The sequence below is a fragment of the Phocoena sinus genome, chromosome 20 (genome assembly GCF_008692025.1).
Source record: "Phocoena sinus isolate mPhoSin1 chromosome 20, mPhoSin1.pri, whole genome shotgun sequence".
Lineage (NCBI taxonomy): Eukaryota > Metazoa > Chordata > Mammalia > Artiodactyla > Phocoenidae > Phocoena > Phocoena sinus.
Window position 1 is genome coordinate 41,929,551 of NC_045782.1, and position 21,220 is coordinate 41,950,770.

General features: G+C 45.3%; 1 protein-coding gene across 6 annotated transcripts; it reads right to left on the reverse strand.

Annotated features, from left to right (window-relative positions):
* Nucleotides 1-195: 195 nt before the first annotated feature.
* On the reverse strand, nt 196-20,419 carry GOSR2 (golgi SNAP receptor complex member 2). Of its 6 annotated transcripts, XM_032616766.1 has the most exons (7): nt 20,314-20,401; nt 19,262-19,266; nt 11,837-11,901; nt 10,113-10,221; nt 8,977-9,109; nt 6,371-6,511; nt 196-3,256 (listed from the first exon to the last, which is right to left on the reverse strand). In XM_032616766.1, the coding sequence occupies exons 3-7, from the start codon at nt 11,874-11,876 to the stop codon at nt 3,095-3,097; spliced, it is 585 nt and encodes a 194-aa protein (XP_032472657.1). In that variant the 5' UTR covers nt 11,877-11,901; nt 19,262-19,266; nt 20,314-20,401; the 3' UTR covers nt 196-3,094. The 6 variants fall into 6 exon arrangements, with proteins under 6 accessions (XP_032472657.1, XP_032472654.1, XP_032472656.1 ...); XM_032616763.1 differs by lacking the exon at nt 19,262-19,266 and having other exon boundaries at nt 8,977-9,178; nt 20,314-20,419; XM_032616765.1 differs by lacking the exon at nt 19,262-19,266 and having other exon boundaries at nt 10,113-10,218.
* Nucleotides 20,420-21,220: the final 801 nt, after the last annotated feature.

The window sequence follows — 21,220 nt, forward strand, 5'->3', positions numbered from 1 at the left end:
AGAGACTTAAAAAATATTCTAATGCAGAAGGTCTGGGGTAGGCCGGAGGAATCCATAATTTTAAAAAAGTTTCCCAGCTACTGCTGAGGCAGCCAACCCACCCCTCGTCTCGGAACAGTGTTTCAGAATCTCTGGCCTGAGAGAAAAAAAGGGTCATTGGTTATGACGATGAATGTCAAATTCCTTTACAAAATGTAATTTTCTAAATAAAATAAACAGCAACTTTATTCAACTGATGTGTTTCAAAAACAATGAGTGTAAAGCCAAATTTGCAAATCAAACCCATTTAAACTCATCAGGGCAAAGGACAGGAAAAATCTCAGCAGCGAAGCTTTCTATAAAATGAAGACTCTCCTACTTACTTGGTCGAGGAGTTCAGCTTTTCTTAAGGTTATCACACCTGGAGTACACATCCACGGAATGAAGATTCTCCAAGTTCCTTGACAACCCACCTGTCCTAAACCACAATAGGTACACCAAAATCCTGTACAAGGTCTCAGAGGCAGCTCCTGGAGATTCTTGCACCTGAGAATTCACCCCAACTCCACTAGAGGGTGCTCCTTCCCTGGCCTGGAGACCCTGCCCTATACTCTGAGGACTGTGGAGACAAAGTGTGTTGCTCACAGAGCATTGAAAGCCAACGTGTGACAGGGAAGGGCAAGCACACGATGACACGAGGTGCCCCAGGGTCTCCAGACATACTGTGGCTGCTGTTCCTTAGCTCCAGGTGGTGAAGACCCACGAATCGCCCCCTCTATTTTCATTACAAAGTAGGGAGAATGGCTCTGAAGGCGCAGCACGAAGGAAGGCCTTACTTCTGGTTCGTCGAGGACAACAATCACTAGAAAGGCAAGTGTGGAAACAGACTGGTGTACATTACAAATAGGTGTCACATCAACCAACAGAGGGCAGAGGGTGGGGGGAGTTTCTGCCTCCCCAGAGTTCAAGTCCAAATGGCTTAGCTGCTCCTTGTACATCTTCTTCCAAAGTGCACTGTCTGGCAGGATCCTCAGGTGCCCAGGCTCAGAGCCAAGTCTGTGCAGTTTAAAAACCCATTTCATGCACTGCTAAGAGACCTGTGCTGGGTCCCTGGGATGGCAGGGGTGCTGGGTATGATGGAAATTTCCAACTGGGCCTCCCCAAAGTCAGAGCTAGGTCTGAAGATGCTTCCACCCCTCTGTCCATCCACCAGGCCAACGTTTTCACTCTGGCAGAGCCTTCAATCCTTTTATGAAGGGATCAAAGATTCCCCTTTCCTTGGAAACCCAGGGCCCCTGTTTAGCCCAGACAAGTAAGAGCAACAGAGATCCTACCAAAAGTGTGAAATCAGTACCCAGGAAACTCATGTTAAAAATCTGTGACAGGGCTTCCCTGGTGGCGCAGTGGTTGAGAGTCCGCCTGCTGATGCAGGGGACGCGGGTTCGTGCCCTGGTCCGGGAGGATCCCACATGCCACGGAGCGGCTGGGCCCGTGAGCCATGGCTGCTGAGCCTGCGCGTCCGGAGCCTGTGCTCCGCAGCGGGAGAGGCCACAACAGTGAGAGGCCCGCGTACAGCAAAAAAAAACCAAAAAAACAAAACCTGTGACAATTAAGAATCATTCCCCCAAAAGGGATCTACGCCACAGATGTGCCTACAAAGATCAATACTGCTACAGAAACAGGTTGGGCGGGGGGGTGGTAAAGAAGGAAGGTGGAAGAGAAAACACACAGAAAAGAGAAAGATGACAGAAGATAGTCCAAATGACAAGAAACAAAGACGGGAAGTAGGTAGGGCGAGACAGTCAAAGGTGGGGTTAATACTGACCAGGTTTACAGTTCCTCTGGGAAACTGTGAGTGTTATTTATGTCTTGCCATACTGAGCCTAGGGCTGGTAGGGCCTGTGACAGATGAAAAAATAGGCTAACCAGGTCTTTCTGGTACTTTCAGTGATTAGTCTCCTTGAACAGACTGGCTTTACAATAAATCCTACAATACGCCGGGTACCGGTACAGCCTTAATCTAGGGTTGGTCCGAGAAGGAGAAAGGTCCTGGTCCCTGAAAACAGAGTCTTACAAGGACATACACACCAGAGACGTCTCCAGGGTGGCATGTGCCCACACTGGCTGGGCAGAACGGAGGCTTGGCTGGCAGTTGCTAACATATCTCAAGGAAGGGAAGAGAGCCAATTATTAATTAGACACTAAAACTAGAGATGAGACTGTAAAAGACAAATCACTAACCTCTGCTCACAGCTACCTGCTCACAGCAAACGCCCACCAAAGCCTGGGCACGGGCGCCAGGCTGCAGTCTTAAAAGCCAACCATTAACTACTGGGAAAAATATCGGTGACTAGGGTCTTCAGTTTCAAGACTGACCGTTCCCAGGGAGTTAACAGTGGCCTTACTTTAGAAAGGAGAAACACCCAGCATCCGTGATGTGGAAAATCTTGCTATCAGCAACAGCGCCAGTGCCTCTGTTTCCTCTAGTAGCTGCTCCCGGGGAAGGACGACGAGTATTAGCAGTCAGTCACTGGCATGTCATTATTTTTTGGAGGGGTGTGGGGGAAGGTGGCTAGTAGCAAGGGCATGTGAACCCACCTACTGTAGTGGGTGCAGGAAAAGAAGGCCTCTTTCCCCTCCTCTCTTTGCTTCTGCTCTAGACTATCTACTAGGAGCCAGAAAGGCCAGTGGATGGCAAAGAGTGGACAGTCCTGTCTGCAAGCTCACCGTGAAAGCCTTCCTGGGTGCACATCAGCTATGAGGACAAAAACCACCAAGGCCATTCTCTTCCTCCCCTCTCCCTGGTCCTCCCTTACCCTTGCATCACTTCCTCCCCCAGTGAGAGTGACAGTGAGCATGAGAGAGAACAGACACTTCGTTCATTTCCTAAGCACCACATCTTGGTAGCAGGAGTTTCCCCTCCAAGACGTCACAAAAAACAGAGGTTTGAAACTCCCACCAGGTTGCAGGTCACAATCACTTCGGAGTGGTCTTCACAGATAAGATGGGCACACATTTCAGAAGGCAGCCTCCGGGCCTCCCTCTCTTTGCACACTCACACTCACACACACTCTCACGCCGTGGGACCGTTGTTCAGCCACGGGGCCTGGCTGGCTCAGGTCAGGTACTGCACCACAAGGAACATGACCACACAGGTGAGCAGCATCCCACCGATCATGAAGTACTTGTCCTGGAAAGCTCGCTTCTCGATGAGCCGCATCACTGTGTTGGACAAGCCGAGCATATTGGCAATGTCGAGGAGCTTCTTCTGGGTCCCCTGGGACAGACAAGAAGAGGAAGAAACAAAGATCAACTCCTTCTACCAAGGATGGGTGAATGTCATCATGAGATGGGGCTTTACCAACAGACAGTCTCTTGGTCATGCCTAAAGCATACAAGCAGCAGCAGCCACCAGAAACAGATCACGCTCCTACGGCCAAATGACTTTTGGTCAAGGTTGTAGAGCAAAGCAAGGGGGAAAGGAAAGTCTTCCACAAATGTGCTGGAACAAATGGTGTATAATGAGTATCACATGTATGTATCATATACACACACATACATATATGTCTGTACATAATACATATGTGTTAAAAAAGACCTTTGATTCATATTATACATAAAAATGAATTCGTTCATAGAATTAAACAAAAACGCTAAAACTATAATAAAGCTTCTAGAAGAAAACAGAAGAATGCCCCCAAACTGGAAACAATCCAGGTGTATATCAACCAGAGGATGGATTAACAGTGTGTATTCTGTGCACAACGGGATACTGCTGGGCAATAAAAAGGGCCTGATTGCACCATGTAGCAATATGAATGAGCCTGGAAAACGTTCCTGAGAGGAAGAAGTCACACACAAAATCGTCATGTGAATACATTTACATTAAGTTCAATAACAGTCAAAACTAATAAATGGTGAAATCAATCAGAACAGTGGCTGCCTGGGACAGGCGGAAGGAGCAGGGGTAGACTGACTGGGAAAGGGCACAAGGGATCTTTCGGGGTGGTGAAAACGGTCTCTGCCTTGACAGCAGTGTGAGTTACAAAGACGGATGTGTGTATTTGTCAAAATTCAATGATCTGTACAAATAAGATCTGTATACCTCACCGTATGCACATTATACCTCCATAAAAAAAAGTTTTAAATTAGAATATTTTATATTGAAAAAAAGGCAACATCAAAAAACTTCTCTCTGCTCCCTGGCTCTAAAATGCTTGCTCTCAGCCTGTGTACTCTGTAGAGTAGAAACCGCAGGGATTCTGCTGAGTACAACATATGGGTCTGTGTCCACGTTATAAGAGAGTTTGAAGGGGGCAAGATGGAACCACAGAATCACAACTGGCAGACACCAACCCAAGGACCTACAACTCCTTATATGAATGTCACCACCCACCACCCAAAACAAAAGGGTATTTTATTCCTAAACCAACAGCCCAAACCACCCAGGCCACCCTTCCTCTCTGCTTTCTAATTTTCATTTTTAAGCACATTCAATTTCGTATGAAGTAACAAATATAAATGAAAGCTGGGCAGACCCCGACTTAACTTACACACATCACCAACTGCATCTGTAGGACGGCATCTAACCTAGTGTCCTGCAACCATTTTCTAAGTGAACACAGTAACGAGCAACTGAGAGAAGATGCAAGAGAGGTGAGAACACAAGGCATCACGGACAGGAGTTCAAGACCCACGCTCTGCCCAGACAATGATATACAAGCCTCACGGAGAGAGATCTCTCAGGTCAAACTTTATCTCTGCCAGAGACCAGAGACATGTTTTTCCCACAACAATGGTGGTATAAACTAGACTGTCACTAAAGACTCCGCTTAGCTCTGAAAGAGCAGATTATTTCATCACTCTGTGAAGTTCAAGTACCAAGCTTCGAAAATCACTTGAAAATTAACATTAATTTCAAAAATGTTATTCATTTTCCACCCCAAATCAAGGCCCGGTTCCTTCACGCTCCCTCCTATGTTCCTTTTAAATGGTTTGGGCAGAAACTTCCCTGACAGAAGTGGGGTAGGAGGCAGGTGGAGGGAACCAAGAGGCAAAAGACAGGTATAGTAGGCGTGCAGAGGAAACGGAATTAGAAACCTCTCATTCCAGCCCCTGACTGCCCACCAGACTTCCCGGCGCTTCACCTCTGGGGGCAGTGTTGGGGCAGAAGTTGCTTGGACTCCTCAGTGACACGACTTCGGGAAGAAGCTGACATGTGCTTTAACAATAAGCTCTGACCCGCAGCGGGTCAACTTGAGTGTGACATGGTGAGCCTCGTCCTAAAAGGGTTTTACTGTTTTTCTGAGATATGGGAAGGAGGCCAGCAGTTTTCTAAAGAAAGGGAGGATTAACCATCATGTATCAGTTTAGATTACTGCAGGTGGCTGTTCTGAAAGGGGGGCACCCATGGAGCTGTCAGAGACCACGCTTCCAAACCATTTGAAGCGCTGCGGCCATCAGCAAGAGATAAGTGTTACTTGCAGCTCGCCTGACCTTCTCCTGGGTAAAGGTGGCAGGCGCTGCTCAGAAATGTACAGAAGTCCCATGGAGCTGACAGGCTCAACACGGTCCAACAAAAACTAAGATAAAGCTCACGCTTCCGAGTGACTGCTTCTCACAGCTCAGTGGCTGGGAGGGCTTCGTCCACTGGGGACCACACCCTGATAACAGACACAGCCCACACCCCATTATCCATCAGGGTTGACACAGGAAAAGGGCTGAGGCTGAAACATCACGACTGACATCAGAGGCTGTGTAATGTTTCTGTAAACCACTCCCAGGGGTTTTGAGTCTCAGCCAATGGGGCAGGGCTTCTAGGAATACCTGTTGCTAAAGAGAGAGTGAAGAGTCACTGGGGATCACCAGCCTGTGCTCTAGAAGGCACCCACTGCTAGTCAACCAAGGCAGCCCTAAGACCCCCTTTAGTTGCTGCAGTACAGAGGTCTCGGCTATAAGGCCGTCCACCGGTGGGCGCGGGGTGGGTTGGGGGCGCCACACAGGAAAACCGAAAGAGAGCGAGAGGCCAAGTACAGCTGCGTCTTCCTTCTTGCGAGAGCTGATTCTGTAACAGAATTTCCCAGTCCATTACTGCTTCCTCTCATAGCAGCAGTCACTTTACATTAAGTTCAGGAAATGGAAAAAGACCTGGATACCAAGAGATGCCACATTATGGTTCATTGCAAACACAAGAAACACCTACTGGCAAAGGGAATCTGGCTCCTTTTGGACTCATAATAATTCAATTCCAACAGAAAGGAACCCAAACTCAAAGGCTCTATCACAGTATCACAATTTAGGGGTATGCGATCAAAAGGTAAACGCAGGTCCCACACTTTTGGATAAAGCCAAAACAAAAGCCCTTCTCCCTGTCCCCCAAGAGGGCCCCCACCTTCATCGTCAGTCTCTGGGCCCTCAGTCCCTCCAGAATACTGTGCCCGCCTCCAATGAGGTCATCCATGCCGTGGTGAATTTTCTGGAGGGAGGAGTTGAACTGCAGTGATTCATCCATTGGTATGGTGGTGTCGGAGTCCTGTGAAAGAAATGCAGGCGCTTGGTTACTCTGCTTGCTGGTCAGCTCCAGGGGCCCCACCACATCTGACCGCTCTGCCTCCTGGCCAAGGTCACGCGGGAAAAACAGCCAGAGGGAATGGTGCGAGAATCAGAGGAACTTAACAGAGAAGAAAAAGCAAAGATCTGGGGTGGCCTCTGTTCACTCAGAGGAAAAGGAATTCTCAGACTTATCACTCTGCAAGTGGGTTCCACCACACAAGTCTTGTTCATCCCTGCCTCCATATCATTCCCCCAACTTAGGAAAAACTCTATTCTTCTAAGACCTTGCTGGGCTTCTCCTAAAGGCTTTCTCTGACTCCTTGCTAACTAGCTTATTCCAAATGTTCCTTTACTTGGCTTTCCCTCAGTGCAGTGTTAAAGGTTTGCTTTTGTCCTCCGGCTATTTTATCTACAGCTTATCCCTCCAATTAGACAGACTGACTAAGGAGAGAAGAGACTGTTTTCTATTAAAGGCCTAACGGTGTTGAGGATGGGTCTATCCACCTGAGCAGGGAAGAAAAGTCTATAAAGAAACGAAGGGAGAAAAAACTAATACTGATCAAGTGCTTTCCACTCTGCATGCTCTTTACCCTAAGCTCACTTAATCCTCACTCTACCGTTACACAGTAGTTATGATATTATCCCTGTTTTAGATGAAGAAACGGAAACCCAGAGAGGTGGAATGACTTGTTCAAGAGTACGCAGAGCTGGTAAGACGTCCAGCAGGGCACGAATCCCAGTGCTGGGTGCAGAGCCTGCCCTCTTAACCATCCTGTAGGGAGAAAAGCAAGACCAATCCCAGGGCTCCACTTTTACATGGCAAGTGGGAAGGACACAGAAGCAGGGCACGACCAGCCACAGCACTGTCTTCTCTCCCACCTCCTGACCATTACAAACTCTTCTGCCAAGCGGTGCCACTTTTATCACTTTCCATCATCACGAAGAGCTTAAAGCACCTTTCCTTGGCTGCTCAAGTTCACAATCATTTCTCATTCAGGTATACGTCCCCCTACCCTAACACGGGAGTTTCTCAGAGGTAGGAGTCATGGTTTTTAATTTACACACGCTTTACTCTCGGTACCTTAAATAGCATTCTGCATAAGCTGATGCTCTGTGGGTCAAGACTCCAGTGTTTGAATCAATTAGAGACTTCTTTTCATTTATCTGACAAATATCTATTGAATGCCTTTTATATACAAATCTTTCTTACCCTCCCATCTGAAAAGGTATAGCTGATGGGCTGTTATCTCTCAGAAAAATGTATTATACCTCCCAATCGTAGAAAGACCAGGAAGAAGTTCATTCGGCCAATCAGTTTTTATTAAGGGCCCAGTGTATGCACAGCATCACACTAGGCTGGTAAGAAACAAAATAATTCTGAGCCATCATCCATGGCCTAAAAAGGCTGGAATAACCAATGCCACCACCTTTTCGTGTGTTGTACAGTTCTCTACTCTTTTGAAAGGCAGCTCTGCTTACCATTATACCACCAACACATGTTCATTGAACTTCTGAAGTGTTAATCACGGTTACCTGACTGCTTGTGCTAGAGAAACCAAACTACATAGGCACATTCTGAAGCACCTGGGGACATTATTCCAAGTGTGGACACTGCAAAGAGAGTTAAACGTCTGCAAAGCGGGAGCTGATCTGAATTCTGATGATAGGCTTAGAAAGCTAAGATCTCTTTAGAAAATGAAACTCTCTGTCAAAACAAACAAGCAACTCTCCCCCCCACACACCAAGACCCACCTAATTTGGTGGAATACATTATGCAGGACACGACAAAGGCCAGTATGTTCTACAGCCATGTGTGGGAAATGATCCTCTTGAGACCAAAGGACACGGACAAGGGTGTTCTAAGAAATCCAACGTGCAAACCAAGAGGCCGCTTTCAAACAGGCTCGAGTCAAGCAATCCCGCTAAAATGAAATATCTGTTAACAAATCCCTCCAAACTGCCGCTCAGACTAGGGGCAAAAACATTTTAATGCATCTGACACTGGAACCACACACACACCCCCCACACGCACACACCACAACCCGCCCCCCCAATGGCAACTGCCTGAAGGCAGCTTTGAAACGCTGCCCTCACTGCAAACAGCCTAAGTTCTAATCATCTGTCTCGATCTGATCAGGAAAACATTTCCACCATGTGAATGTCCACCTCTCTGCATCGGACCAGTCAAACCAGGTAATTTTCACCTCTGCTCGTTCCCTCAATTTAACTGCTTCCTCTTCAGGTTTTTGTGACAGAGAAAGAGACTCCCTGCTTAGGTCTAGTCTCTGTGGCAACGCACAAAGTCTGCCGTCACTTCCGGTTGCTCTCCTCCTGTCCGATCAGTCTGCTTCAGACACCCCCTAAAAGACCGCCACTCAGAGCCCTGAGCTGCAGCTCCCACAACCTGTCGAGTTCCCGCAGATCCCACCCAGGAGCCTGGCTTACATTAGTGGTGAAGGTGCGGGACAGAAGCTCTTCTCGCTGTCTTTCCTGCTGCTCCTTTGCGTATCGCTGATGCTGGAAGTTTCGGAGAGCAGTCTGCAGGTGCTGGACATCATACTTTAACTGGTCGACACGACTAGAATTGACAGAGAGATTAAATTCCAGGAGTCCAGAGCAGCAGTGATTGGAGGTAGCCAGGCTTTGTCTTCAGGAAAAAAGACATTTCCTTACTTCCCCCTACACCACTCCATGCCATCCATCCCCCACAAATAATCTGATTTTGATCAATGATGTTGAAAGTAAAGAAGGAGCTTGTGGTTAGCACAGGGTGGTAGCACATGAGATTCCAGCAGCTTTACTTAAATATCTGCTGGTCTCTGATTCTGGATGCATGACAGGGAACAGGTGACAGGAAGCAGGTTTGACGACCTCTTCCTGACCTTCTAGGGGTTATATCACTCTCCTGGAAGAAGCCCAAGGGCATCTTTGGAGTAAAGCATCAATGAAGTTTCATAAAACTTTTGGGAGCAGGGGCTGGGGTCGAGATGGTGAGGGTGATTTCATTTTAATTTCATGGGGGTGTATCAAACATTAGATCAGTATTTCATTATAAATACACCGAGTGGAGTGATTAAGAGCAAGATATTTCCACCCAAGAATGTAGTGGGAACCAAAGAGCAGACCGAAACTCCCCGGTAGCATGAGGTTTCATGTGGCCACGGGTCTGGTCAGAAAAGCAGTGCTGGGGCAAAATTTCTAAATGACACCAACGAGAAGAGGAGACATGAGGCTTCCGAGCCGCTAACCTGACAGGCTCTTTATTCCTTTTTTAAAAAAATTGAAGTATAGTTGATATACAATATGATATAAGTTACAGGTATACAATATGGTGATTCACAAGTTTTAAAGGTTATACTCCATTCACAGTTATCATAAAACATTGGCTCTATTCCCCGTGTTATACAACACAGGCTTTTTACTCCGACGGGGCACCAATCAAACAGAATTGTGCTCTTTATGGGACTTTATCTTTTCATAGTCTCAGTTTTTCAATGTATAAATGGTATTTTCAGAATATGTGATGGCCTCCCCTGGGAGAAAGGCCTGCTGTGATAGGCCTGGGGTGTCAGAGTACTCACAGTTTGGCATTCTGTCTTTTGTTAGGAGGCTCCTTGCTGGACAAGATCTCCAGACGCTCTAGATGGCTGAATACCTGGTCTATGCTTGCTTGGATTTCGTTTTCTACTACTGTATAAAAGAGAAAAAAGAATAATTACTGGAAAAATAATAAATACAGTCATTTACCTTATCCCTTTCGATAAACAGTCAAAATGACCTCTTTTCCATTTCTAATCATGTACCAACGAGATTGCTGGGAAGGCAAACAGAATCAAAGAATAACTGCTGGAAGAATAATAATAACAGTGAACTTAAATTGGAAGAAATCAAACGTATCTTTTTTCTATATCAAATGAACTCAAAAATATGTATTTCAAAAGGAGAAAAATGCATACACTAATGATGATGGGGAAAAAATTCAAATTATAGTAAGTGACTGTAAACGTTTCAAAAAAATATATATATATATATAGCTGTTAATGCCATAACAACGCCAATTTTTTAAAAAGCTGAAGATACATCTGTAGAAATAAATTTCCTGCCTTTAGAAAATAAAATGAACATTTAAAGATTGTCCAAATAAATATTTTAAGCAAAATGTAATATTTTCTGATGCAAAGTGAGGCCTCTTTTCATTTGAGATTATTTTCAGATATGGGTTATAAATATCTCGTAGAAAGACTGCCAACTGAACTCCCCACAGAACATAATGAGGTTAAAAAAAAAAAAAAGCTCAAAGGGAAAGATTTAGTATGTAAAACATAGAGAAGAGTTCCCTTAAGAATGGGCAGACTGATGTTGGAGTCCCCAGAATAGACCGAATATCAACAGGAAAGAATCCACAGAGGTAACGATATGATAAATACAGTCATTTACCTTATCCCTTTCGATAAACAGTCAAAATGACCACTTTTCCATTTCTAATCATGTACCAACGAGATTGCTGGGAAGGCAAACAAAGTGAACGGACAGAAGCAGCTGAACTGCGCAGAAGAAGGCGTCCAGACTGCCTCCTGCCCGAAACAGAAACGACAGCAGAGACAGAAATGTCACCTTCCTAGGGGAGCCCACAGCTAACGAGCACGGCTCAGAACAAGGTGCGGCACAGGACCAAGAGACCAGGTGCTTTCGGAGCTGCAGAAAGCGGACGTGAGAAAACAGGAGAAATGGGCACGGCGCCAGCCAGGAGTGAGAGGAGGGGACCGCATCTGCAGTGGGTGGGGGATCAGCAATGCCTGTGTGACCGACTCAGAAAAATGACCTTTTCTTTCAACAGAGAAGAAACGAAAACACAGAAAGCAGCACTCTTCTAAAAGGAAATCACGGTGTGGGAACTAAACCAATTAATACTGCTCATCGTTTCTGAATAATCCGCCTAAAAAGCCACAGTTCTCGGCTCAGAAGAAATGGCCAATTCCAGTTAAACATCTCTGAATTTTTATGGACCACATTCCTCTACAGACTAGGTAATGAGATTAAGACAGATGGAGGAAAGGACTTCCATTCCCATAGGGCCATGTCAGGTTGAGTGGAGGGGTAATGGGGGATAAGACTTGTGGGATTCCAAAGGGCACAATCAGGGAAATCAGTGACTTTGCCATAGGGTTTTTCTGTCCACCCTAACAACAGAACTCATTCCACGCTGAATCATTAAGCCCCTGAGGCAGAAAGCAGTCAGGAAACCCAGCCCATTAGCACCGTGTCATCAGAGAAAGGACTCTGGTCTCTATAGTTAATTACTCACAGTGCAGAGACTGCTTGTCGGCTGTCTCCAGGCGTCCCATGTGAGACTGGATCTCGTGGACCTGCCTATCAAAGGAAGAGGGAGGAAATGAGTGAGACAGGAGTAATCAACAGCGCTTCGGTCAGGAAAGACAAATTTTCTAATGCCAACATCTAACTGATTTAAATTGACAGTATCGCTGAACTGTAAAATTTGTATGTGGCACTTCAGGTCACATGTTTTGGCACGGCTTCTAATATTTTAACATTAATATTAATAATAATACTGACAGGCAGCATTTAGTGAGTGCTTACTGCATCTGACACATTCTGCAAAGTCAATAACCCTATGAGGAAAGTACTATTATCATCCTCATTTTGTAAATAAGACAACCGAAGCCCAGAAAGGTTATGTAACTTGTTCAAGGTCACACACCAAGTGATAAACCTCGATCTGGACGCAGCCAATCCCACTCTCTGTTCTTTGACCCAATGTGCTGAGCACTGGTCTGTACTAGGGAGAGTCAAAGGGCAAGAGAGATATAATCCTTGTCCTTGAGAAACAGTGTAATTAGGAAGGACAGGCCAGATAGACATGTAAAGTCCCAAGAAGATTTAAGAGAACACTAACACATAGAAGTGTAAACAAAAAGAAAGCTGAGGAGCTACGCGCAGCAGTGCTAAGCAAAGGCAATGAACAGAAGAGTGAGCTGGGGAAAGCTTTGTGGGTGAAGGGAGTTCTCAACATCATTTTGAAGAAGACAGACGTGATCTGGTGAAGGAAGATGCGGAGAAAATGACATGCAAAAAGGCCTGCAAGGCACATCACGTGCGTTACCAGCAGGCTGGCCTGCCTGAGGGTTGGGGTCAGAGGGAAGAAGGGGATGAGGGATTAGCTGGAGGAAACCATTAGAGGAAGGCCCTGAAAGATACGGATCTCCTGTTTGGTCAATATCTTTCCCTGGCAATATGAGGAGACTGTCATCTCACTTGGCAACGCCAACACTGCACCCAGAACCTCTGGCATGGTCCCGGACATCAGGCCCCAGAGCATCTTTTGGAGGCTCCCCGGGGGTTGGGCAAGGTCACCTACCCGCTGAGCCCTTCCGAGCCGTCCTCTGTGATCAGTCCTGGGGATACTGTTTATCCTACTCCAACAACCGCCTCCTGGTGCCTCTGGTCTCTCCACGTGAGAGCCACATGAGAGGGACCTGTGAGCTCTTCCATCATCACCAACCCTTGAGGGAAAGGTCAGCAACCATCCTCCACCGTGAGCACCACAAACTGTGACCCCAAATTTACCAATGTGAGCCAGGAGCCCAAATTTCATTTGAACTTGCCTCTAGTCTTTTCCAGGGTGTCCCTGTGGCCTCTAAACATGACCCATGGCCCCAGAAGCAAGAGCAGCTCTCTAACGGCTCTCAGAGCGCTCCTGGGCAAGACCCATGGTCCTGAGAGGCACCAGGAAATCACTCCTAGAACCTGCTACTTCAGGAAGGCAAGTCTGGATGCTTCAGAATGGAGGCATGTGGAGATATGGAGGCAGATGTAGAAAGGCAGCTTGAGGAAACCAACATCTGGATCAGGGCAACTGTGAAAACAGCCAGAGAGGACTGGATGGCAATGCTGAGATGGAAAAGAGAACTAGGACTTCCCTGAAGGCCTGGATGTGGGCAGTGAGGTAACTTCTAATGGCAGTGGGAAAAGAATGGACTACAATAAGTGCTGATGGCTCAGCTCGTTATCCACATGGAAAAAAGACACCTCATGTAATAGTACACAAAGATAAACTCAAGATGGTTTAAAGCCTAAATGTAAAAAGTGAGGCTTTAGAACTTTCCGAAGAAAATATAGGCATGCATATTATGACTTCAGGTTAAAGAAGGATTTCTTAAACAAGACAAAAACCAAAACTACCCCCAAAACCCCACAAACCACAAAAGAAAAGACTGATAGATCTGGCTACATTAAAACAAAACCCTTTTTACACCAAAGGCACAATTTACAAAAAAAAAGACAGGCAGAGACTGGAAGATACCTGCAGCAGGGAACAAGGGAATAGTATTCAGAATGTATAAGGAACTGCTACAAATCAATAGGAAAAGTCAAACAAAGCAGCTTTTAAAATGGGCAAAGGGCAACTGACAGAAAAGGAAACCCAAATGGCCAATAAATATATGAAGAGACTCTCTTCTAGTAATCAGGAAAATGCAAATTAAAAACAATGACATCATGGTGGTGCAGTGGTTAAGAATTCACCTGTCAATGCGGGGGACACGGGTTCGAGCCCTGGTCCAGGAAGATCCCACATGCCACAGAGCAGCTAAGCCCATGTGCCACAACTACTGAAGCCCGCACTCTGCAACAAGAAAAGCCACTGCAATGAGAAACCCGTGCACCACAACAAAGAGTAGCTCTCGCGCAACTAGAGAAAAGCCCACGCGCAGCAACAAAGACCCAACACCATCAAAAATAAACAAAATAAATAAATTTATTTTAAAAAATAATAAACAATGACATCATATTTCTCCCATTAGATTGACAAATATTTTAAACTTTAAAGATGAGGGACTCATAGCAGGCAAAACCATGGTCCCCATGGGCCCTAATGGTTTCCTCCAGCTAATCCCTCATCCCCCAAGGGATCCTGGGAAGACTTCCAGGTTCCACCAAAGGACTGCCTTTGGCTCTGTGTTTTGCTCAGTGTTTTTTAAAAATCAACGTTTGAGGGCTTCCCTGGTGGCGCAGTGGTTGAGAGTCTGCCTGCCAATGCAGGGGACACGGGTTCGGGCCCTAGTCTGGGAGGATCCCACATGCCTCGGAGCAGCTGGGCCCGTGAGCCACAGCTACTGAGCCTGCGCGTCTGGAGCCTGTGCTCCGCAACAAGAGAGGCCATGACAGTGAGAGGCTCGCGCACCACGATGAAGAGTGGCCCCCACACGCCACAACTAGAGAAAGCCCTCGCACAGAAACAAAGACCCAACACAGCCAAAAATTAATTAATTAACTTTTAAAAATCAACGTTTGATTATGAAATTTGCACATGATTCTGTGCTCTAGTGAGTGCTTAGGATATTGTACCACAAAACAAATATTAACATTTTTCATTTAGGCTAAAGTAGTAAGATGAATTTGTCAGGGATAAAACACATTTTGTGTAAAACAGATAGCTAGTGGGAAGCAGTCACATAGCACAAGGAGATCAGCTCGGAGGTTTGTGACCACCTAGAGGGGTGGGATAGGGAGGGTGGGAGGGAGGGAGACGCAAGAGGGAGGAGATATGGGAACATATGTACATGTATAAGTGATTCACTTTGTTATACAGCAGAAACTAACACATCACTGTAAAGCAATTATACTCCAATAAAGATGTTAAAGAAAAAACCCCACACATTTTGACTTGAGGTTAAAAAAAAAGTCAAATGCACAATACAGACTGGCATTCAACTTTGGGAGCCATCTGCTAAAGGAACCCTACCAATTAAAGGTTTCTCCCAATGGAAGATGAACAGGACGGCTGGAAAAGAGTTTAGAAGTCAAGTTATGAAGAGGAATGGTCAAAAGAGCTAGTGATAATGACCCTCTGAGAAAAGAAAAGAAAAAACTAAACTAAAATGGGGCAGCTGGGGCTCTTCAAGTAGCTGGAGATGACATACAGAAAGAGGAGTGGGCTTGTTCTCTGTTTCTGCTCCTTAAGGGAGACCCAGAACCAAAAGGTACAAATTTCAAGATGACAGATTTCAGCTCAACCCCAGGAAAAATGAGAACAATTACAAACTCTCTCTTCAAGAATAGGGGGAAAAAACGAGCTCCGGCATGTTTAAACACAGAGTACGTGAACTACCTTGAGTTTATAAAGGATCTTCCCAACCAAAGTGAGTTGGAATGGAAGATCCTGCCAGTCACTTTCAATTCCGAAATTCTACGATGACAGCAGGAGAGATGATGCCCATACCCACAAAACCCTATAACCACTCTTCAGCTGGCTTTTTACTGTTTTCTAAGCTACAATGGATAAACTTTAAATTGCAGGGAAACGTTACTGACTTTTTCCATCCAATCTCTATTTGCTATGAATGAACTGAAAACATTAGAGCCAATAAAGCGATACAATCTCTACATGTCATGCCCGAGAGGAAATAAATGCAAAACAACAAAGCAAGCATGAATGGCATGGTGGGAACTGCCGTGCCGAGTGGCAGATCTGTTTTATACTGAACTGGGAATTCGGACACACATTTGAAGCCAATACGGAACAGCTGCTACACAAGCATGACTTGGGAGTGTGGACACTAGAAATCGGAAGTCCTAGCCCTGCCTAGCATGGGGTCCGTGGTGGGCTTGGGTGAAAACATAACCAAGCAGAGACCTAGTAGCAAATAAGCAAGGGTCACTGTTGCTGATTAAAAAAAAAAAAAAAAAAAAAAAAAAAAAGTCTGTAGAAGATCTAGGAAGAATTTTAAAACAGAACTGCTTTTTAAAAGTCCATGGAACTACCCCACCCCCATCATATACACCCACTTTGCACCCATGCTGCCTCTGACCAACCTGAGCAGGAAACAGGGTTTTGGAGTAAAAAGATCTGAGATGACGTTCTAGTGCCACTGTGCAGTAGCTGAGGGACACTGAACAAGTCATTTAATTCCTTGGTGCCTCGGTGTTCTCAACTGTAAAACCGGGTACTGATAATCGTAATTATTTAAAGCGTAGATCCAAATGCAATATGGAACTGCTGTGTAACCCATACAGCACCATACAGAAGTTTGTTGTTTTTACTCAGCTTTGCTTAAAAGTAGTGGGAACCATCTGGGCATTTTCACTCACCCACTTTGCCTCTACTATATTTAGCCTCTCATCAGAAGGGAAAATCAAAAAAAGGAAAAGCTGGTTTTGAGATAAGGTAGCAGTCTTTAAACCCAGCTGTTCATCAAAATCACCTGGAGAGCTTGTTAAAAATAGAGCTTCTTGTGCTCCAAACCTATTGAATCAGAATCTCTAGTGATAATAAGGTCCAGGGCACTGAATGATCCTGGACAAATATGGGCACCTTTCCAAGCACTGGGATCTCAAAAATAGAAGCCTGGCTATTAGCTCCTCTATAAAGTTCATCCTAACACAGTATTATTTAAGTGCAAAATGTTTAACCTGTTTTTCATCTTTTTTCTTTTCATTCATTGTTCAGGTAGTTCAGGAGTTTTCAAGATACACACTTTAAAATGTTGATCTAATTTCAATGTACTTTCAGGGACGTGGCAAGAGATAACTACAAATTGGGTTCAAAGTTCCAGTAAAATTAATACTTTCAGTTACTGTTGTGTCAGTTCAGCTGCAATCACTAATTTCTGCCACTGCAAAAGTTAACTGCTGATGCGCACAGGATTCTGTGTGTTTCCTGTTAAAGACACTCAATCACCAGTATTATGGAGCTGAAAGGAGCCTTACAGTTTAATCAGCCCCAAACCTTCATTTCACAGATGAGGAAAATAAGGTGAAGAGGTCTAGAACCAGAATCCGCAGTCCTGGTTCAGTCCTTGAGGGGAAAGGAGGCAGATCAGAATATACTGCAGCATGAAACAAGGTAAACTCCCTAAGGGCAGGGCTGTACAGTTAGCACTGGGAATGGTGCCTGACACAAAGCAGGTGCTAAATAAATGAATGAATGAACCACTGCACAGTAGAAGGCCTAGCAGTGGTTGGCCAGATCTTGCCCCTTGTCTGTTTTTGTAATAAAGTTTTATTGGAACACAGTCACATCCATTTGTTTACATATTGTCTTACAGCTGCTTGTCCACTATAATAGCAGAGTTGAACAGCTGCTACAGAGACCGTACGGCCTGTAAGGCCTGAAATATTTACTACCTGGCTCTTGACAGAAAGAGTTGGCAAGCTCTGCTATAGACTCTAAGGGTCTCCAGAGTTTGAGGGTAAATCACTGGAGGCCTGCAGAGGTAAGCAGTTCATCTACACTCCACAAATCTTGTTTGGGACACCATTGAGTATTGCTCCTCTAAGTTTACATAGAATTGAGCTTCCTACTTTACTATGTGATCAGCTACCTGCTGCAATGATAACAGGTAGTCTGAGACTCTGTGAACAAAATTATTCTTAAAAGTAAACCGGGTCGCGGCCTCCTTAGCAACATCCTTTAACCAAATTAACTAACCAGATGAGACTGTACATCACAGATCAACTTCAAAGCACTACTCAGTCCATTGAGCCTTATTATTATAAAAGATCTGCCCTTTCTTAATAACATGAGCATAATTTCCTGTTTCATTCCTTTTCCAACTGACTCTCAGATCTAGTTTTTAAAGTTCCTTCCTATAATTATTATATGAGAATAGGGCTCCCCAGTGTAAGACCAATTCTGTCATTTCAATACTATTACAAAGTAGGCTCTACATTTTCACCCACCCAAACCAAACACTTAATCAATAAAGTAAAAAGAAAGAAAAGTAGAAAATGAAACAGTAACTTAATGAAACATAAACTTAGAAAATGAAACAATAACTGGATCATCTTCCTCTTATTCTAATGCTCCAAAGTATTGCTTTTGTTGTGAATTCATTAGAGAGGTGGGTCCCCATTTTCTTTCTTTCCCAGGCCCTGGAGGTGTGATTTTAAGTGTTTTCATCAGCACAAAACTACAGCATATATTTGAAAGTTGTTAGAATAGGATAGGTAAAGGCATACACTCCAAAAAAATTGAAAACAGAGACTCAAACAGATATTTGTACACCAATGTTCTCAGCAGTATTATTGACAACAGCCAGAAGGTGGAAACAACCCAAGTGTCCATCAATAGATGAATGGATAACGAAACGTGGTGTGTGTGTGTGCGTGTGTGTATCCACAAAAGAATATTATTCAGCCATAAAAAGGAACGATGTTCTGATACACACTATGACATACATGAACCTTGGAAACATTACGCTAAGTGAAATAAGCCAAATATTATATTATTCAACTTATATGAGATATACAGAATTGGCAAATTCAGAAACAGAAAGCAGAACAGGTTACCAGGGGCTTGGGGAAGAATGGGGAGGTACTGCTTAATGGGTACATGAGTTTCTGACTGGGATAATGAAAAAGTTCTTGAAATGGATAATGTTGATGGACACTGTGAATGTACTTAATGTCACTGAACTGTACACTTAGAAATGATTATAGGGACTTCGCTGGTGGCGCAGCGGTTAAGAATCCACCTGCCAATGCAGGGGACATGGGTTTGAGCCTTGGTTGGGGAAGATCCCACATGCTGCGGAACAACTAAGCCCATGTGCCACAACTACTGAGCCTGTGCTCTAGAGCCCCCGAGCCACAACTACTGAGCCCGTGTGCCACAACTACTGAAGCCCACACACCTAAAGCCCGGGCTCCGCAACAAAAAGAAGCCACCGCAAGGAGAAGCCCGCACACCACAACGAAGAGTAGCCCCACTCACCACAACTAGAGAAAGCCCGTGTGCAGCAACGAGGACCCAATGCAGCCATACATACATACATAAATAAATAAAATATAAAAAAGAAATGATTATAATTTTAAATGGTAAACTAAATGATACTGGTAACAATTAAAAATTAAATGGTTAACTTTAAAATGGTAAATTTTTACGTTAATGCATGTCTGACCACAATGAAAGATAAATCATCCCCCCAAATACGATAGGTATGATCTTATTTCCATATTCAATTACACATTTCAGCAAGTTCCAAAAATGCAGGACAATATGAATAAAGGACACTACCAAGGAATTTAAGTTATGAGAAGCTAAACCAAAATTCAATTTCCTTAAAGGTAACCTGTAACCAGATATGAATAACAAGTACCGTATAATACTGAATGCTATCTGAGCAATTTCTTTGTATTATAAAAATACAGTCTTTAGTATAAACCAAAATCAGAATAAAAGAAAAAAATCACAGTGTAGAAGCAACATGTTTTGAGTCAATAAAGAGTAGGGACTAACATCATTTAGCAGCTGTGAGCTATTAATTAAACTTTTTCTGACGACCTTATCCCAGTGATGGATCCTTCTAAATTACTTAAGGAGATCCTGCTGGTACTGCTCATTTACCTTCCACCTCATTGTGCCACACATTAGACCTTTTTTCGTACACGTCCTGACTCTCCAACTAGTAAACTCCTCTGTGCCGGGGCCCTGAGTCCGCACCAGCTCTACCAAATCGGACCACAGAGTTGGCAGGTGCTGGACAAAGTGCGACTTCCCCTTCACCTAGTCTACCCAGCGGGCAGTCATGGCCTCCAAGGTCCCCGGAGGCATTCGGCCCAATGTCCTCGGGCACCAGGTCGGACCCTCCGGCCTCCGCTACCTGGGCATCCCGCCAAAGACTGAGCACTTCCGAGCTGCTCCCCCCTGAAGCGCCCGGACGGAAGGACTCGGCCTCCATACCGGCGGACGCCCGAGGCCCCAGCCAGGGGGCAGGCCTCGCCCAGCCTGGCTTTGCCCCAGCCCGTGCCCGACTCGTCCCTCACTTGTGCGTTTGCTGGTACAGCTGCTCCATGTTGCCGGCCCCACCGGGTCCCGCGCTGGCTTCCACAGAACACGTACTCACAGCCCCACTTCCGGCTTCCGGCTTCCGGTCTCAGGACCCTCCCTTCCCTGCTGGCTAGGGCTGCCCCGACGCGCGCCCTACTGGTGGTGACTGCGAGAAAGGAGAAGGGAAACGAGTAAAGGGGCCTGGAGAAGAAGGCTAAGTGTAGTCAGAGGTTCTGCCTCAGATGGGGGACGAGGAAGCCTAGGTTTTGGCCGGAGGCCGTCTCCAGCATTGAGTCAGGCATTGGTAAGGGCAGTCGCAAGGTACCGACGTGGGGTCCTCAGAGCAAGTTTGGAGACCAGAGGACTGCAGTTCATCTTTGCGGGAGGAAGTGTGGGAAGGTTCCTGCTTGGCTTCGCTTCAAACTGTTTGTTGTGGGTCTGAAGATTTCACTCTTCGCTGGAGTCTCTGGTGCAAGCATCTCCTGTCTCGTCCCCCACCCCATTTATCCGTCTAATAAACCCAGAGTGAATGAGTAGTTACCATGTATCACATGTTCTGTGGAGGAAACCGGTTCTTCTTGCCCTCAAAGAGGTCTTGGTATAGGAAAGGAAATAAGATGTGTGTACAAATAAACATCTACAAGGTAGAAAGTCTGAAGAGGTTGAGCGAGCTGGAGTCGGCTCCACTGAGAGATTCAGGAAAGACAATGTAGGAGGTGGCATTTGAGTTAGGGCTTCAAGGATTTGGACACTTGCCTCTCCACGTAGACCTAATCCGTTTCCATCCTCCCAGGCTTATCTACCATTCCTCCCAAGGGAGGAGATGTTCCTCTTCCTTTGACAAGTTGATGCTTCTATTTTCCTGTATCCTGGATCCCACCCAGTTTTGTGCCCCAAGGGACT

Coding starts and splice junctions, on each gene's coding strand:
- GOSR2 (XM_032616763.1), bottom strand. CDS start 20,342: ATGGAGCAGCTGTACCAGCAAACGCACAA. Junction 10,222..11,836: donor CGACAAGCAGTCTCTGCACT/GTGAGTAATTAA, acceptor TCTTTTATACAG/TAGTAGAAAACGAAATCCAA. Junction 9,179..10,112: donor AAAAGACAGAATGCCAAACT/GTGAGTACTCTG, acceptor TTTTTCCTGAAG/ACAAAGCCTGGCTACCTCCA.